A 17,510-nucleotide genomic window follows, 5' to 3' on the forward strand; every position below is an offset into this window, starting at 1 on the left:
AAAAAAAAAAAAAAAAAAAAAACCGTGCGGTCGAGGAAGTTGCGTTGCCTAGTTGGGAGGTTTTTTTTTTTTTTTTTTTTTTTTGAGAATCGCCTAGTTGGGAGTTGGGACAAATAGTTTTGACGACCGAGGAGGAAGAGCACAAATCAAAACACTTTCCATTTTTATCCAAAGAGAATCTCTACCTCTCTCCCTGTTGCAAGCCAAGTAGAACAGAATAGAAGATGCATAGGTCGTCAAGCACTTCTCGAGTCTCCTCGGAGTTGTTCTCATCGCAAACTTATTCTGCTTCTTCCTCAGACAATGATCAACAAGAAGAACAAGAACTACTACTACCCACATACGACCCCCTCTCCCACGTTGCCAAGAAACAACTCTCTCGTCTCAGATCCGCCCAGTCCGCCGTCCACCTCATCCCTCTCGTTCTCCTCCTCTGCGCCATCATCCTCTGGTTCTTCTCCACCCCTGGTATATATTCATTCCTCACTCACCCTTCTGCTTTGCTTTACTTCTCCATATATAGCTTATCCATTTTCTTTTTCTACATAACCTTTGATTGGTTCCTGGGTGATGAGTTTTGAGTATGTAATGATATTGATCACCTTGTTTTTTTATGCTAGCAACGTTTCTTCCTGTTTTATTTGTCTTGTTACAGTGGACCAATTACTTGGTATTATTATCCTATCAGATTTTGTTATTGTTGTTTATGGAGCTGTAGTTTACATGACACCTCTTTTTCATGTATAAACAAGTTGCCATGGGTGAAGTATTATTATGTTCAAGATCTATTGGGCACATGTGTAATTTACTTTTATTGTAGGTGCTAAACTTTTATCCCTTCGTTTTGAAATCAGTATATTGGATATTGTCGCGTCGTCAATAATTTAAATAGATATCAAAATGGGGATAATCAATGTTTGTTTAACTGTTGATTATTAAAGGAATTTCATCTGAAAACTATAGATCCTAATATGTGCAGAAATTTACAAAATCGTATTATATAGTTGAAGCCATCCCTGTCCTTAGTCTCCAAGTTGCACATGGTGATGTAGAATTAAAGGGTTAAAATTATGAAAAATTTAAGCTTTCTCTTATCTATATTTTTATACTACAGTTGTTAATTGATTCATTAAATTTGATTTTATTGTTGGCAGAGTTGAGGTCTTGAAGATTGACAACAATGTCATGGTGAGATCAACTTCCTCCCAAACTTGGAGTTTGACTTCGACTACTCAACTAAACAAGTTTTACATGACTAGTCCACAACATTACTTGACAAGAGTACTAAGGTCATTCATAGATGTAAAAGTGCTTTGTTTGCCACTTTATATGAACAAAAAGATATAAATAAAAGGTTGTACTGTATTACCAGTGTACAAAGCTCCCACTTTTGTGGGGTTTGGGAGCGGTCATTATTTTCAATAAAGTTTCACTGGTTTTTGTGCAGTTTATGCAATTCTCGATGTGCTTCTTCGTATTATAACTTTCATTTCTATCGTAAAACCACTGCTCGATTGCATTACTATGCTGAGAAAAGTTCGCATCTATTTGGGGTAATGGCATGCATGTGTTGTAGCTCTCTTAAAGAACAACAATTTGCTCAGATGAGATTAGAATGCATAATTGGTAGTTGCTTGATTGGAATAGAGTTGATGGCTTGAATTTAGGCTGAGAGAGCCACCTGATCACCTTTTAGTAGGTTGCACTGCCCTGAAATCTGGCTTACTATGTCTATGCAGAGGCTTATGTTCAACCATTTACCATTACAACTATTTACAAGATTATTTGACAGATCAATACTCCTGGTGCTACTGTACTTCCAATAGGGTTTCGAGTAATGTCCAGTAGGTAGAGGCACACGCTCCTAAAACAAGGCAAACCTAGTGGTTTTGAGATTGCCAATACCTGTTGATAATAGACAAATGGGTGCTCTTCCTTGAAAGAGAAACAGATGATGGGTTGTATGTGTGCCTGGGGCAGGTTTTTCCCTATTGTAAGATTCCCATGGCAGCATCTCCATATTAGTCTATTTATCTGTATTCGGTCTTAAGCTTAGCTTAGATATCTAACATGTTTTGCATACAATTCTCGATCTCTTGTTCCTTAGTGTATGACCATAGTTGGATATACACGTGTTAGTGAAGTCTCACATTGAATAATGATGTGAAGAATGAGTGATTTATATAATATAGTTGAGTTCATACCCATTAAGCTTGAGCCTTTTGAGTTAAGTGTGTCTTTATATGTTATATTAACTACTCAAGGAGTCTTCCTAAGGTGTTTATCTCCGCAATAACCTTCACTAACCTGTCCTACATCTAAGACATTCTTCTTTGATCACGCTCAAAATGTGAGTACTGTGAAGATAAAGAAGATCCTATATGTCCACAGGACTTTGTTGATGTCTACCAAATGCTAATTTATTCAAATATGTGTTTTTACAGCTATAATGAAGTTTGTAAGAGTCTCTTTACATAGGATTACAAAGCAGCAATGGTTTTCAAGGTTTAAATGGGAAGGAAGGCAGGAGCTTTCTAGTCTTTGGCCCCAAATCTTGTCTTACTGCCCTGACTATGAAATATTCTGCCTTCTATAGGGGTTCACACTCAAAATTTGTATGCTCCAACAATGGTCCAAGCCTAACTATCTTAGGGATGATAACATTGTTCCTAACAGAACACACAACTGGATTCTCCCACTGCAAAGCTGAACCCACAATATTTGCACGTATGGTTAGTGGAAAGATGCGGGGCCATCTTTCACTTCCATATGATCTAAGAGCACTTTCTACAGATGCTGGTTCAGACTTGATTGCATTGGCAAGCTTTCTGGCCAGAACTACTGCATCCTCCAATGCACAACAAGCACCCTGCCCAAGATTGGGAGTCATTGGATGCCAAGCATCTCCAACTAGAACAACCTTACCATCTGAAGCAGAAGGGCTGATGGCCGGCCACAGCCAACGGTCTACAAGTGGTGTTCTAATGATTGTGTCATCAGGGCTAAGATCAATGATGCTCAATAGTTCTGAAGGCCAGTTCCTTACAAGTTCTTTAGCTTGCTTCTTTAGCACAGATGGGTCACTAATTTTTGGACCTGCATTAAGATTTGTTTCAGATCATTATAAGAACTAAACGATACTCAAGATTGTGCTTTGTAACAATATCCAAATCTAAGTGGGAACACTTATATTCTTTTTATCAAAATCTTCAGCTTTAGCATTTTAGAAGTGTCTCTAGAATAGGCTAATGCATAACAAATGCAAAATAGACCTGGCGATGGTCTGTTGAAGCAGATAAACCAGTAGACTTTTGTGGGAGAGACTGGAACATATCCAGCACGCAAACCTCTACCATATATATAATTCACTTTTGGTTCATATGGCTGCCCTTCTGGATAAAATCCAAGCCCACGGAATGCACAATGGCCAACATACCTCGGTTCAGAGAACCCCATCCACTTAGCTATTGGAGATCGGATCCCATCGCATCCAATCACGACCTGTTGGAAAGACTCAGATGATAACTCACACTTTCGTAATTATATATGATAATTGGCAATATAGGAGAGCAAGTTACTATACTAGAAATGCAAGCTTATACCACGCAAGTCCAAAATTTTTAGTCGATAGGAAATGATACAGAAACTAGTACTTGTCCCTAAAACTTAAATGGATAGAAATGTTGCCTATCATTATTATTCTAACAGCCTTTGTGGAATGGTTATAGATAGCTAGCCTAAATTAAGGCAGTCAGAAAATTTTGAGGTTTGTTGTAATAGGCAAAGTACCTTTGCACATAATCGAGTCCCGTTCACAAGTTCCAACAAAATTTCACCATTCTCACTTCTCTCAATGTTGGCCAGCTTCGAAGAAAATTGTACTGCATCTCGGGGCAACTGATTGGCTAGAGTCTCCAGAAGTATCCTTCTTTCCACAGCTCGGACCTCTTGGCTGAGCCACCATAGAATTACTACTAAATGACGGGAACAAAGAGAGTTTCCTACATGGCTAAGGGGGAAAAAGTGGTTTCATGATATGTCCTAGAACATGAAAGAAAATTCATACCTTTCATCTTCATCTTTGAATTTGAAGGAGCGCATCTCCGTCCCATCTTCTGACTTCACCACCATCCTGCACAGCTGATACCATGGACACGGTCAGGGAAAAATCTTGAATTATAACTGTGACAAATAGTATCGCATAGAGCTGATGTAACTGTTCTAAGGCTTTATGTTCTATACATAGGTCGTCAGATCGAACTACGTTAATTCTTGTTTATTCTTGTTTTCGCTTATTCTCTCTTTTCTCTTCTCACTCACAATTATAACAAAAATTCTAACATGATATTAGAGTCATGCCTTACTTTTCTAATAAATATAAACAACCTATAATTGGTATTTCCGTATTTGTGCTAGAGCAATACCAGACTTATGATATCTACGGCTAACTGTGGATATAATGAGGATAATGAAGTGATGATGGTATTAAAATTGATAGCTTAGTCACAGCTTGAATAATGCAAAATTTGACACCAAACTCAGTCATTGATGAGTGACATTGAACCGGAAAATGAACACATTACACATACCCTTGGATTTCAAGGAATTGTCTCCTGAGATCATTTCCTACTCCTATTGCATCCAACACACGCCACCCATTCTTGAAAAGGGTGAGTGAAGTTCCACCAGTCCGAAGTGAGTCTGCCTGCTCAAGCACCAATGACCCAAGTCCAAGCCTGATATTTCAAATTAAGAAAGTTTAGGGGGTATTTGGTTTGTGTTTTCAAACAACAATTTTAAGTTTTTAAAGAACATTATATGTATTTCTACACACTTTTTCATCCACACATATTTCTACAAATATTTTCAAACAACAATTTTCAGTTTTTAAAAAAAAACAGGTCGTGAGATTATATATCAGGAGCATGTACAAAAACATAAACGTGATTTCCTGTCTATCATTTCACCCTTCATTCCACAATAAAATGATTAACTTTTATCGAATTAATTTCAAAAGAATAGTAACACACCATTTCCAACCAGCCCTTTGTAGGGACACTCGGACAATTTAGTACAGTTTGTGAACCAGAGAAAGCAAACACAAAAAAACATGAAACTCAAAAAAAGCCAACCTATGAAGGGACAAGGCGGTGGCAAGGCCAGCAATTCCCGCTCCAATGATGACAATACCCTCCTTTCTTACATTGGTTTGACCTTTGATGACTGATTGCACAGTACTAATGGGTTTAGTTCTTCTAATAATTCTTGATTGAAACCAAGATTGGTTATGTGAAAGTGGTGTAGTTAAAGAAGGTGGTGAGTGAGGAGACTTTAGAAACAGAACATAGGAAGAGCTGGTAGCCATTGGTTGCTCGGGGTTGGCTATGCCTATACAAAGTTTGTGTGATATTAAGAGTGAGAGAGAGAGAGAGAGAGAGAGAGAGAGTCTAAGGTTGGCCAGACATGGAAACGAGTGGTGACCATAAAACGCTTTATTATTTGTGATTTATTTTTTTGTTCCCGGGGAATGATTTCAAAAGCCCTTTTTGAAGTTAAGGCCGTAAGTAACGTGAGAGGAGCAGGCCCGTTGGGCCTAAATTGTTGGGCAGGCAGGATGGTGTAACTTTCTTTATCAATAACGTATACACACAAAAAATGTATACATGCAACTTATAAGAACATTTACAACATCCTTCCTTTCACTCTTCATTCTTTTTACCGAGCATCACCCAAATTCCAGCTCCAACACTAAGGGCCCATTTGGATTGAGGGGGGAGGGAGGAAGAGTGGAAGGAAGTAGAGTAAAGTTGATTGAAAATAGACTACCCTCCTCCTCAATCCAAATGAATCATTAATAGCCTCACTTGAGGGTTTGAAAATCAAATTGCCACACAAACTCTATATATATAGAGAGTCATTGTAACTCTCTAAACTCTTCGGAGCTGTTAGGTAGTTGAATTTGAATTTTTTTTTTTGAATTTAAATATAAAAAACGGTGGGACCTACCAATGGTAGACATGTTTAGTTTCTGAATTCTAAAAACTGTTTTCCAAAAATCAGAGGATTTTTGAAAGAGAAATGTTATGTTTACAACATTTTCACAATACTTGTACAACAAATTTTAAGTGACAAATTGTTACTGGTTGTTATTGGTGGACAAAAAAGTAATTTCATTAATAGATTCAAATTAGAATCAATAACAACTTATTAGTAATAACCTAGGATTTGTTGTGAAAATATTGTGGATGTAACACTTCTCTTTTTCAAAACATCTTTTGAGGTGTTTTTTGTTTTTAGAATCAATTTTCAAAGTTACTGTTTATTTAAATAATCATTTCTTTAAACCCATCTCTCTCTCTCTCTGAGATTTGAACCACCCCATCCTCCGAGTCTCACGAGGATGGGGTGGTTAGTCAAGGCACCAAGCTCATGTTTGATTCCAATGGCACATGTCCTTAGTCCAATTTGACTTGATGGTGCATAATCTAGATCCACTGTACTGGATTTTTATCTTTTCTTTTTGGGCTTTTTGATCAAATTTGGATTGCAGCTTTGATTTTGTTTGGTCTTGCAAGGTTTGAATGGGTTGTGCAATTTTTTTATTTTATTTTTAAATTGTTTATTTGAGAGAAATAGTAATAGAAAATGAGTGCCAACCAATTTTGTGGGTTGAGAAAACACTAGAAAATCATTTTTCAAAATAATTTCTCAAAAATTTAACTAAAATTTAGGAGTTTTAAATTGAACATAAAATGAAGTACGTCTGTTTCAATTTCAAAAAGATAAAGAATAAGAGATTAGGATGTTGTAAAGTACGAAGAACGTGGGTTTAGTGGGAAATTTTAAATTGTGGACTTTTATTTTATGAATTTATCCCCTTAATTGAAAACCTATAAGTGATTAGGGAGGGGATATTTTGGAATATTTAGAACTTAGAGCACTCGCACTAGTCATTCTATAATAGAAAAAGTGCATCATTTTATACATTTTTGCTCAAAATCTATCCACATCAGCCCTTCTATAATACTGTGCATTTCCAAATTGCTACATTAACCGTGCAAATATGCATGGTTATTGTAGCTTTGTATTTGATTATTTAAATATTTTCTCTCTCTCTCCTTTCTCAACCTTGTCAACTCTCTCTCTTCAATATAGAATCTCTACCTTCCCTTGACCCTTTTCAATCTAGAAAAAGGAGTAAGAAAGAAGAGATCAATCCACCATCGATCAATCCAAAATCTTTCTCTTCTTCTCCATCTCACTCTCTACAACTGAACAATTTGTCCACCTACCACTGCAACCCACCACCACACAACTACCACCACCACCACCACAAGATTGCAATACATAATAACCCAGCCACAAAATCAAAGGAAAATCCGACACACCCACACACATGGACACATAATAGAGACAGAGAGGATTATTGCGAAGTTGTGGTTGTGGGTCGGTGCTTAATGGTTGACTAGAATAGGTCTCAGTGTTTGTGGCGGATATCTGTCTTTGTGGGTCAACTAGAACAAGTCTCTGTGCTTGTAGATTGGTGCTTGTGACGGAGATGGATGCTTGAGGCAGCTTAAGGGTTTGAATAGAGGTAGAAGAAATTTGACCATGAGGGAGAGAGGGAGAGGAGATTTGACCGAGATGTAGAGAGGGAGAGGATATTTGAGCAAAGGATTGTCCATGGATGCAGCAAAAAATCTGTGTGTTCAAAAATGGGTAGAGAGAGAGAGAGAGATTGTGTATCCGTGTATGTGTGAGTTCAGAAAGGATAAAAGGATAGTTGAGAGAAATAATATAAAAAGTAAGAAAATTGATTATTTAAATAAAATAGATTGTAGAATAGATGAACTGATGTGGATGATTTTGAGAAGTGAGTGTGTAAAATAAAAAAGATAGGTTCTTAGTCTAAAATAAACAAAAAATTTTAGACTGACTGATGCTATTGCTCTTAAAGTCCATGGCTTGGAGCTAGCTTGAAAGCCTTTTAAATAGTAGAATAGATAGATTATAAAATTGGGGAGTGAAATTAGAAAAAAAAAAGTTAAAGATTATAATATAAGATCATGTGTAATATAAATATTTTTAGGGGACCTATTCATGTATTTTACTAAAATTATCCTTGAATGCAAGAGAAACTTAAAACATTCTAGGAAGGTTACTGCATGCCATGGTCCCCAAGCTCTAACTTAGTATGTTGTGCGTGGCATAAAATAAAAAAAGGCTTCATAATTAAACAAATTAGGATGGACGTGGAGCTGCTGGCGTTTACCAGCTGGGCCGTGTGGAACAGGCGGAACCAAGTGCGACTCAAACTACAAGCTTGCCCCCTTGATCAGATTCATGTCTTATCTAAGGATAGGAAGAACAAATTCCAGCTCATTCATCATCAATTGGGGACGCCTCAACACAGGAAACATGTTCGATGGAAGCCACCAGACCAAGGGTGTTACAAGATCAACTACGACGGAGCGGTCTTCACTAAGCAAAGGAAAGTTGGTCTCGGCGCTGTTATCAGAAATGAGAAAGGCGAGGTGTTGGCTTCAATGACACAGCTTGCGCCACTCCTAACAACAGTGGCACAGGTCGAAGCCTTAGCAGCGAGGCGAGCTATGGAATTTGCACTTGAACTTGGTTTCAACAGAGTTATTCTAGAAGGCGACTCAGAGGTTATATGCAGAGAACTTCAAGACCAAAGTCCATCTCTAGCTTTGCATGGACACATTCTGCAAGATATCAAATGCTTGGCAGGAGCCTTCCAATCTGTAGTTTTCTCTCAAATACGCCGTCAAGGGAATAATGTAGCTCATGCATTGGCACGAAGGGCTATTAAGGAACCAAATTTAACTGTCTGGATGGAAGATGTACCACCAGACATTTACCATTTTGTACGGGCTGATTTAGCCAATAATGATTTACAAGCTTCTTCCTCAAAAAAAGGGTGCCCTCATCATTAAGGGATTTTATTGCTTGATAATTATTAGTTGAATTGATTTTTTTTTGGTTTTTCTTTTTAATAAAAAAAACCAATTTCATTAACTTTTCTCAATTGTTTGGAAATGGCATGAGGAAAAAATTCAAAAATTTATAAAAAACAGGAAATTTAGTAAGGACTTATGCAACACAATTAGCATAACACCTAATCTAGCTAAATACACATTGAACAAGACCTCAGCTAAGCTCAATCACATTACTCAACAGGGTGGAAATGAACCTCTCAACATAAATTAAACTTGAATTTAAAGCATCAACACATAGTTTAAAATCTCCCTCCACCAAAATCTTTTGAATTCCTTTAGTTTGTGCAATGCGTAAGGCCCAAATGAATGATGCAACTTTTGCTTGTGGAGGATCACACAATTATTTGTAAAAGTGATATTCTATATAACAAATTGACATATCATTTTCAAGTTCATTTATGGCCGCTAGTTTGGATGGAGAGGGAGCCAACTCTACTTTACTCTCTCTCCATCTAAATTGGTGCATAAATCTCACATGTATGTAGGGAAGTAATGAGTACAATTGTTCGAGAGCAAAGGTTTTGCAATTTGTATACACTAAGGGTCCGTTTGGATTAAGGGGAGTAAAGTAGAGTTAGTTGAAAATAAACTAATTTTGGGACAAATCTACTCTACTCTACTTCTTCTCCCTCCTCCATAATCTAAACTGAACATAAATATTGTAGCATCCTCTTCTTGATGAATGGGTAGTGGGAAGACCGAACATGACAGGACACACTTTGCCGAGTCATGTCACATGTGCATATTATTGATGATACTCAACCAAGCTAAAGTTGTCGGTGAGGATTACATAATTAACATTTCCAACCCAAACATAACTTTTTTCTTTTTGGTTGATGAAACCCACTGAGGGTCCTTTTTTGCTTTAAATGTATGTTCTAAAAAAAGACATTATGGTAGTGTGATGAGATTCTAGTTCTACTTCTGAGCTTTGAGTCATAGTGACTATAAAGTTGAGCGCTAAAAGTTGAAATAGTTTAATAGTACTAATTAATTAGACGTTAAAAAGAAAAAGTTCAAATACATTTTGGGTTTTTCAAATTCAGAATTATTATCAACTTGATCATTTTAATTACTATTTTAGTCCCCAAGTTTGTATTGTACACCTCTTAGGGTTCATTTGGTTGAAAGTGGAATAAAGAGGATAGAAATAAAAAGTGCAGAGAAAATATTTTTAATGGATGTTTGGTTGGAGGGAGAAGTGGAAAAAAAAAATTTGTTAGAGCCCAGATATTTTCATCTCTAGCCCATCAAAATGTTCTCTCTAAAATAGAGAGAAAATTGGAGAGAAAACTCCACATGAAGAAAAAAACTAAAAAGTAAATACCCATGTGCAATGAGCACATGAGTTTGTCGAGTTTTTTCCTTCCTTTAATTTTTGTCTTTTTCTAAACCCAACTGGTTTTTTTTTTTTTTTTTTTTTTTTTTTCCTTTGGTTTTCTTCTTTAGTCTTTTTCTTTTTATGTACCTCTTTTTTGTATATTTTTTTGTATTTTCTTTTCCATCTGTTTTGGATCATTTGACTTATGCTCTTTATAAAAATTAAAAAAAAAAAGTGTCCTTACACAATTTTTTAATAGAAAAAGGTATTACCTTTTGTTTTATTTAATGGGGATATAATTGTAAATTTTTTCTCAACAGTTTTCCATTTCTCTAATTTTCCATTTTCCCAACTAAACATATATGAGAGAAAACTAAAAAAATGAAACTTCAAATCTTAATCATATTATTTTTGTCTTCTTTTCAGTACCAAAAAAATACAACAAATAAAAGAAAACATGATGAGAAAGACAACAAAGGGTAAACATAATTTCAAAAATACCTAGATAATAGGATGAGAGGAAAATTATGAGGGAGCTTCTTGAGAAAGATACTAGATTGCTTCAATGCAACATCACTCTCTTCAATTAGCTTCATCTAAATATTCTTAGCTTTCTCAAGCACCATTTCTACAATAATTCTTCAAACACTTCAATCATCCAAACAACATCACAAGTACAACTCCCTCGATGATTCAAGTAGAAGATCTATGGATCAAACTAAGGAACCATGGGTTTTACACATTCCTTCAAATGACAATGTGATTTGAAATTATTTGACCCGATTTGGTCGATCGTGTTAGGTGATGAGTTGACTTGTATCCTAATTTAAACTGACGTGTGAACACCCTTTATCTTAACTTATCTTTTAATATTTTACATGAAATAGTTGCACTCAAGCAACATCATCATCCCGATTTTTCAAACTGATTTAGAACAAGACCATAATTATGTCTTCTACCCACAATATTGTTTTTTTTTTTTGCTCCATATGTTTTTATCATCATTTTGTTGTGGTAAGTTATGCAAATTTTTATTTCAAAGTATTTATTAGTAAAAGAAAATCCTTTAAAAAAAAAATAGAAACAATCTCTAATAATTGTACCATACCAGTTACTAACAAAATGCTCCATATGATTTTAGCAGCATTTTTTTTGTTTTTTTTTTTTTTTTTTTTTTGTTTCTGTAAGTTATGCAAATTTTGATTCCAATGTATTTACTGGTAAAAGAAAATCACTAATTTTTTCAAACATAGAAAAAAATATCTAATAATTATACCATACCAGTTATCTACTATCCGTCCACAATGAATGGCACGTCCTCCACCTAACATACAAATTATAGAAGTTGTAAATTTATGAGTGGCCCATGCGCAAAATTGTCAAATCATATCATGTTTAAGGAAAAAAAAAAAAAAAAAAAGGAAAAAATTTGCTAAATTTATGAGTGGCCCATGCGCAAAATTGTCTAAAGTTTTTCTTTCTCAGTTAAAAAATTAATCAAGTTCACATCTCATTTTCAAGAAGTGGTCAGCAAATATATCAGGAGCCCACAAACATTACTAAAGAAGAAGAAGAAGAAGAAGAAGAAGCTAATTTGTGGGCTGCACATGTCCTAAATTGTAAATTCACAAGAACAAGGTGAGAAAGATGTTCACAAAAATTTAGAGTCCGTTTGGTTAGAGATTTCTATTATCGTTGTTAAAGTGTTGTGGAAATTAAGTATGAATTAAAAAGTGTTGTAAAAATACGTGTTTTAGTATTTAAACTCAACTTTAAATACTGAAACTTTGTTAAAACACATATACCATATTAGTTTGGGTTGAATGTAGTAATCAAGTTGTTGGCAGTTGTTGGGTACCCTCCTCTAGGTGACTATGTCCTTGAAACGAAGGAAATTATGACATAACCAGGCCAGAGAGAGTGATAAGACCTAACGTGACTCTCCCTCACTGGCACCTTCCTTGTCCATCTTTAAGTGTGTTAGGTATATACCATTATACCAATCTGTTCAGGCTCTCATTAACTACACCATTTTGAACCTAACACGATTTGTTAATTAATTTTGAGCCTAGTTATTAAATAATCATGCCCCTATTTACATTCCCCTATAAATACGCACCTTACCTAATGTGAAGTTGTGCACTAGTTCTCTAAAGAAATGGCAAGTCCGAATAATGGTATCACCAATGTCCATAAGTTAAAGATTGAAGCTCTGTGATACCTTATAAGCTGATTGATTAGAGACCGGTGCTCCGAGTTTTGGCTACAGACCCTGTTGGTTCAGGAATAGTCCGAGGGTGACTTCATGTAGTTCTTTACTATAAGAATGTGAGTGAGGAGTATTCGTTGTTGAAGTGTTGTAGAAATTACGCATGGATTAAAAAGTGTGGTAAAAGTACGTGTTTTAGGGTGCGTTTGGTTGAATGTAAAATATTTTTCGAATGTAAAATATTTTTAGGTGAAACCCGAAAATATTTTCAAGTGTTTGGCTACATTATAAAAATTGTTTTAGAAAATATTTTTATGTGTTTGTTTGCATTCTGAAAATGCTATTTTGTCACATTTTCTCAACCACTTTCTCAGCTTCCAAACGAATTTTATAATAGAAAATTACAATATATAAACTTAAAAAAACAAAAATCAAAACAAAACCATTCCTTAAACTCAAACTATTCAGTCAAACTGAGAGAGGGAGGCAGAGAGAGTGATAAAAATTGAGGGAAAGGGACAGGTAGATCGATAAAGAGAGAGATCGGTCATGGGTGGGTCATGGGCGACGATCTCGGCGGCGCGATTCGGCAGTGCTGGGGTGAGATCTCGACACTGTGATCTCAGAGGTGAGTTTGAGTTTGAGAGAAGTGTGGGATGTGGATCGGGTATTATAGAGGGTGGATCGGTGCTGGGGTGCGATCTTGCCAGCGACGTGGGAGCGACGGATCGAAGATGTTGGAGATGAGATGGGCTTTGCTGGCGTGAGGGAGAGTTTTGCCTTGGTGGATCGAGTACATACAGAGCTCAAAGTGGGCAGAGGTGAGGTTGAGTGGATTGGGTACGGCAGCGCTGCTTGTTGGAGTGTGGGGGACCTTGAACCAACGTCTGCGAGTGGGGTGGAGTTGCGTCTTTCTCTCGTTGGTGCGTGGGGTGGAGCTGAGGGGAGATGGGTTTCGGACCCTTGTGATCTTTCTTCTCTCCCTCCCTCTCTCTCTCTCTCTCTATCTAAGTCCTGTAAATCATTTGAAGGTAAAATGAGAGTGTAATTGATTTTACGGTTGAAGTGGGAGAGTTTTACGGTCAACGGAAATGATTTTTCGTTTGACCAAATTTTCCATGTGCAACGAAACACACAGTAGGGTGTAAAATGATTTCTTGAAATGCTTTTCAGGCGAAACAAATGCAGCCTTAGTGTTTAAACTCAACTTTAAACACCGAAAACTGTTATTAAAACACATATATCAAATTAGTTTGGGTTGAATGTACGAATCAGTTGGCAATTGTTGGGTACCCTCCTCTAGGTGACTATGTCCTTGAAATGAAGGAAATTATGACATAAACAGGCCAGAAAGAGAGTGATAAGACCTAACGTGACTCTCCCTCACTTGCACCTTCCTTGTCTATCTTTAAGTGTGATAGGTATATATCATCGTACCAATCTGTTCAGGCTCTCATTAACTACACCATTTTGAACCTAGCACGATTTGTTAATTAATTTTGAGTCTAGTTATTAAATAATCATGCCCCTATTTACATTCCCCTATAAATACGCACCTTACCTAATGTGAAGTTGTGCACCAGTTCTCTAAAGAAATGGCAAGTCCGAATAATGGTATCACCAATGTCCATAAGTTAAAGATTGAATCTCTGTTAACAGTGATACCTTATAAGCTGATTGATCAGAGACCGGTGCGCCGAGTTTTGGCTACGGACCCTGTTGGTTCAGGAATATTCCGAAGGTGTCTTCATGTAGTTCTTTACTACAAGAATGTGAGTGAGGAGGATTCAGGGTCACTTTTTGCAGGTTGGGCTAAGGAGTCACTAGCAAGAGCATTGTGCGAGCAGCCATTGCTTAGTGGAAGGCTCCGGCGCGGAGAGGATGGTAATGGAGAGTTAGAAATTGTGTCCAATGATAGTAATGCTCGGCTGGTGGAGGCACAAGTGGATATAACTTTATCGGAGTTTCTTGAAATGAAAGAAAAGGAAGAAGCAGAAGCTCAGCTTGTTTCTTGGAATGATATTGATCAACATAATCCTCAGTTCTCTCCGTTATTTTATGTTCAGGTAACTAATTAAGCTTACATATCAAGGAAAAATAAAATCTAGACTATTTTTATAGTTATGTTAGAAAGTTCTGGCTGAGTAAATATTAAAACAGTTTATATGTAACAAGTTTAATTTAAGCGTTTTTTTCTCTTAATCAATCTTACAAATGATGAGTGTCTTTAAAAGTGTGCTGCACTGTCTTGTATGGATGTGTATTGCCTCTCACAAATTAAATTTTGACAAGACTTTGACACAATATGTCAATATCTATAAGCTAAATGCATTCATTGGAACTAGTTGCAACTTCATACATATGCATGGATACACTTAAAGATATATAATAAGATGCATAATATAATTAGGAGCGGATACCATAAACTGAAATTCAAAAAAAAAAAAGCGTAATATAATTTCTTTATATATAATTTAAATATTATTGATAGTCATTTTTATATTTTATTAACTCTTTAAAAATTTTTGTAAGGATATTATTAGGTATAAAAGGTAAATTGTCAATTTTTTTATAATTATTGTGAAGTACTTTTTTTTTACGATTCATTTATTTTAGTTTCTTTGGTTTTTGTACTCCATATTTGATTCTAAAAATAAGAAATAAAACTTTTTAATAGGACACATGGCGCAAAATTAGAACTTCAATTGAAATTCTAATTTGAGTTTTTCTCAACTTCACCTATTATTATATACTCCATATAGATTGAAGAGAGAGGGGGTCGCCCGGGGGGGGGGGGGGGATAAATAACTTAACATAACAATGACTTTTAGTGCACACATGTTCCAACAAAGGTTTGATAGTTTTAGACTTTTTAGTAATGTCCACACTCTTACCACCGCGTATCTTTGGTGCAGTGGTTACTTCATAAGTATAAGTGTTTGTGGGGTGTAGGGGGTAAGGGCCGGGGTTTAAGTCTCTAGGAGGGAACTTCACACACGTATACACTTAGATTAGGCTAGAGTAGAAATTTTATCTCGTATTAAAAAAAAAGAAAAAGAGTAATGTAAAAATATAATGCTTAATATATGGATATTGTGTGAAACATTATATATTGCCCTTGACGTGATGGTTACTCTAAGGCAATAATAAATACGAAAAAAAAAACAAATTCCATGTTTCTTCTACTTTTGGCCGAACGTGTGAAGTGTGACATTTATTTATTTTTCAAATGGGACAGTACCAAAAACCCAAGGTCGACAACAACATTCATCTAATGGCCCAATATATGCAAGGGTTCTAATTAGATTCAAAAGTAAGCTAGATAGAAGTGTGAATTAAAATGGAGTAGTTTTTTTTTTTTTTTTTTTTTTTTTCTCTGATGATTTTCCAATTCCTACAGGTGACAAACTTCAGGTGTGGTGGATACTCGGTTGGTATTAGCTGTAGCCTTCTTCTGGCAGACATTTTGGTGAAGGATAACTTCCTCAATAATTGGGCAAACATGCACAACAATATACTTTCCAATAACAATGAATCCACAAAACCCATATTTTACCTTCCTAATCATAAAACAAATGGTCATTCCCCTGCCAACATAATTAGCCGTAGTCCAAGAAATGATTGTGGTCAAACCATGCATTTCAAGGTCACTACTAATGAAATTGCAAATTTGGATTATGGTGAATTTTGCAAGTCACTTGCATTGCTTTGCATTGAGGAGACAGAGAAAAGACTTGGTAGCACAATGGCTTCAGAGTTTTCTTTGATTGTGAAAGAAAACTCCGAGGTCATTGAGATAGCAAAGTATTCTAAACATGGACATGTTAATCCACAATTGACTCTCAAGACTCAAGTCACTTGTGCAAGTTGGGATGAATGTTTAGGGGCCAACGAGGTAGCTTTTCGTGATGGGAATAAACCTATGCATGTTTCATGTTGGATTGGGTCAATTTTTGATGGTCTTGTCATTGCAATTCCACCTCTTAATCAGGCTGCTCTTGGAGCGAACATATTAGTCACAATTCCTAATGAGAACAAACCCTAGGACAAGCTGGTTAGTTTGAATTTCTTTTAATTTTTTTTTTTCTATATGTGATTCTAGGAAAGGGGAATAATTGTTTGGTTAAAGTTTCATGTTAGTCGTTAGCTTGATTTGGTATGGGTTTTAATTTTACCATCTATCTGTAATTGTTATTTTATCTGTATTTGAATGATGAAAGCCAGTTATGTATTTGAATGATCAAAAGACTTTTGAGTTGTTTGTAATTTTTGTGCATTGTTTGCTCATTTAATTTAGCTTATTTGTTATCTACGTGTAAGCATTTTTTTAATTTAGACTTAGCTTACGCCTTGGTTCATTGTGAGGAGTTTGACCTACCTAAGGGAGTGAATTTCATATTGTACCTGCCTGTATGCATTGTATTGGTACTTAGACTCAAGGACGGCGCTACGTTGTAGTAAGGGGGTTTCAAATGAACCCCCTAACCTGATTTTTTTATTTTTATATATAATATTCTTAAAAAAAATTGTTTTGAACCCCCTATAATACAAATTTGCACATCCTCACCTTGAACCTAAGCTCCTCTTTTTTTTTTTTTTTTTTTTTTTTTGAAGTCTAGCTTAGACTCTGAAGAAAAAAAAAATCCAACAGAAAATTTTTAGTCTTTAATCTCAGAAATAAAAAGCCCATAAATCAAATTTTGAAAAATCATAAATAAAAAAAAGGACCAAATGAAACTTAAGAATTTGCAGTTGTGTAGCCTCCAAAATCTCCCACTATCCTTTTTTCATTCTCCAAACCCGAAGGAAAAGGCCGCCTTTGCTTCACACACGTAGCCCCCAGGATTTGCCACCGTCGCCACTTAATCTACCGCCACTTGATCTAGTTTTTCAGCTTTCTCTTTCTCTCTTTCTTTCACTGTGAGAGTGTGTTTATAGTGTTTTGATATACTTTTTCAGT

At 35.9% G+C, this 17,510-nt stretch overlaps 3 protein-coding genes across 4 annotated transcripts; 2 read left to right on the forward strand and 1 right to left on the reverse strand.

Moving 5' to 3' along the window:
* Window positions 1-2,404: 2,404 nt before the first annotated feature.
* LOC126709035 (monooxygenase 2) lies at window positions 2,405-5,465 on the reverse strand. Of its 2 annotated transcripts, XM_050409102.1 has the most exons (6): window positions 5,133-5,465; window positions 4,590-4,736; window positions 4,067-4,132; window positions 3,790-3,952; window positions 3,273-3,501; window positions 2,405-3,096 (listed from the first exon to the last, which is right to left on the reverse strand). In XM_050409102.1, exons 1-6 carry the CDS (start codon window positions 5,363-5,365, stop codon window positions 2,591-2,593), a joined length of 1,344 nt encoding a protein of 447 aa, XP_050265059.1. In that variant the 5' UTR covers window positions 5,366-5,465; the 3' UTR covers window positions 2,405-2,590. The 2 variants fall into 2 exon arrangements, with proteins under 2 accessions (XP_050265059.1, XP_050265060.1); XM_050409103.1 differs by lacking the exon at window positions 5,133-5,465 and having other exon boundaries at window positions 4,067-4,140.
* Window positions 5,466-8,246: 2,781 nt separating this feature from the next.
* On the forward strand, window positions 8,247-8,957 carry LOC126708431 (uncharacterized). The gene has a single exon (XM_050408224.1). It carries the CDS (start codon window positions 8,247-8,249, stop codon window positions 8,955-8,957), a length of 711 nt encoding a protein of 236 aa, XP_050264181.1.
* Window positions 8,958-14,105: 5,148 nt separating this feature from the next.
* Window positions 14,106-16,816, forward strand: LOC126709838 (uncharacterized). The gene is made up of 2 exons (XM_050410185.1): window positions 14,106-14,616; window positions 15,951-16,816. Exons 1-2 carry the CDS (start codon window positions 14,146-14,148, stop codon window positions 16,593-16,595), a joined length of 1,116 nt encoding a protein of 371 aa, XP_050266142.1. The 5' UTR covers window positions 14,106-14,145; the 3' UTR covers window positions 16,596-16,816.
* The last annotated feature ends 694 nt before the right edge of the window (window positions 16,817-17,510 follow it).

The sequence above is a fragment of the Quercus robur genome, chromosome 12, assembly GCF_932294415.1.
Source record: "Quercus robur chromosome 12, dhQueRobu3.1, whole genome shotgun sequence".
In the NCBI taxonomy this organism is placed as follows: domain Eukaryota; kingdom Viridiplantae; phylum Streptophyta; class Magnoliopsida; order Fagales; family Fagaceae; genus Quercus; species Quercus robur.

Coding starts and splice junctions, on each gene's coding strand:
- LOC126708431 (XM_050408224.1), top strand. CDS start 8,247: ATGGACGTGGAGCTGCTGGCGTTTACCAGCTGGGCCGTGTGGAACAGG.
- LOC126709035 (XM_050409102.1), bottom strand. CDS start 5,365: ATGGCTACCAGCTCTTCCTATGTTCTGTTTCTAAAGTCTCCTCACTCA. Junction 3,953..4,066: donor TTCAAAGATGAAGATGAAAG/GTATGAATTTTC, acceptor ATGGTGGCTCAG/CCAAGAGGTCCGAGCTGTGG. Junction 3,502..3,789: donor GGACTCGATTATGTGCAAAG/GTACTTTGCCTA, acceptor TCTTTCCAACAG/GTCGTGATTGGATGCGATGG.
- LOC126709838 (XM_050410185.1), top strand. CDS start 14,146: ATGGCAAGTCCGAATAATGGTATCACCAATGTCCATAAGTTAAAGATT. Junction 14,617..15,950: donor CTCCGTTATTTTATGTTCAG/GTAACTAATTAA, acceptor CAATTCCTACAG/GTGACAAACTTCAGGTGTGG.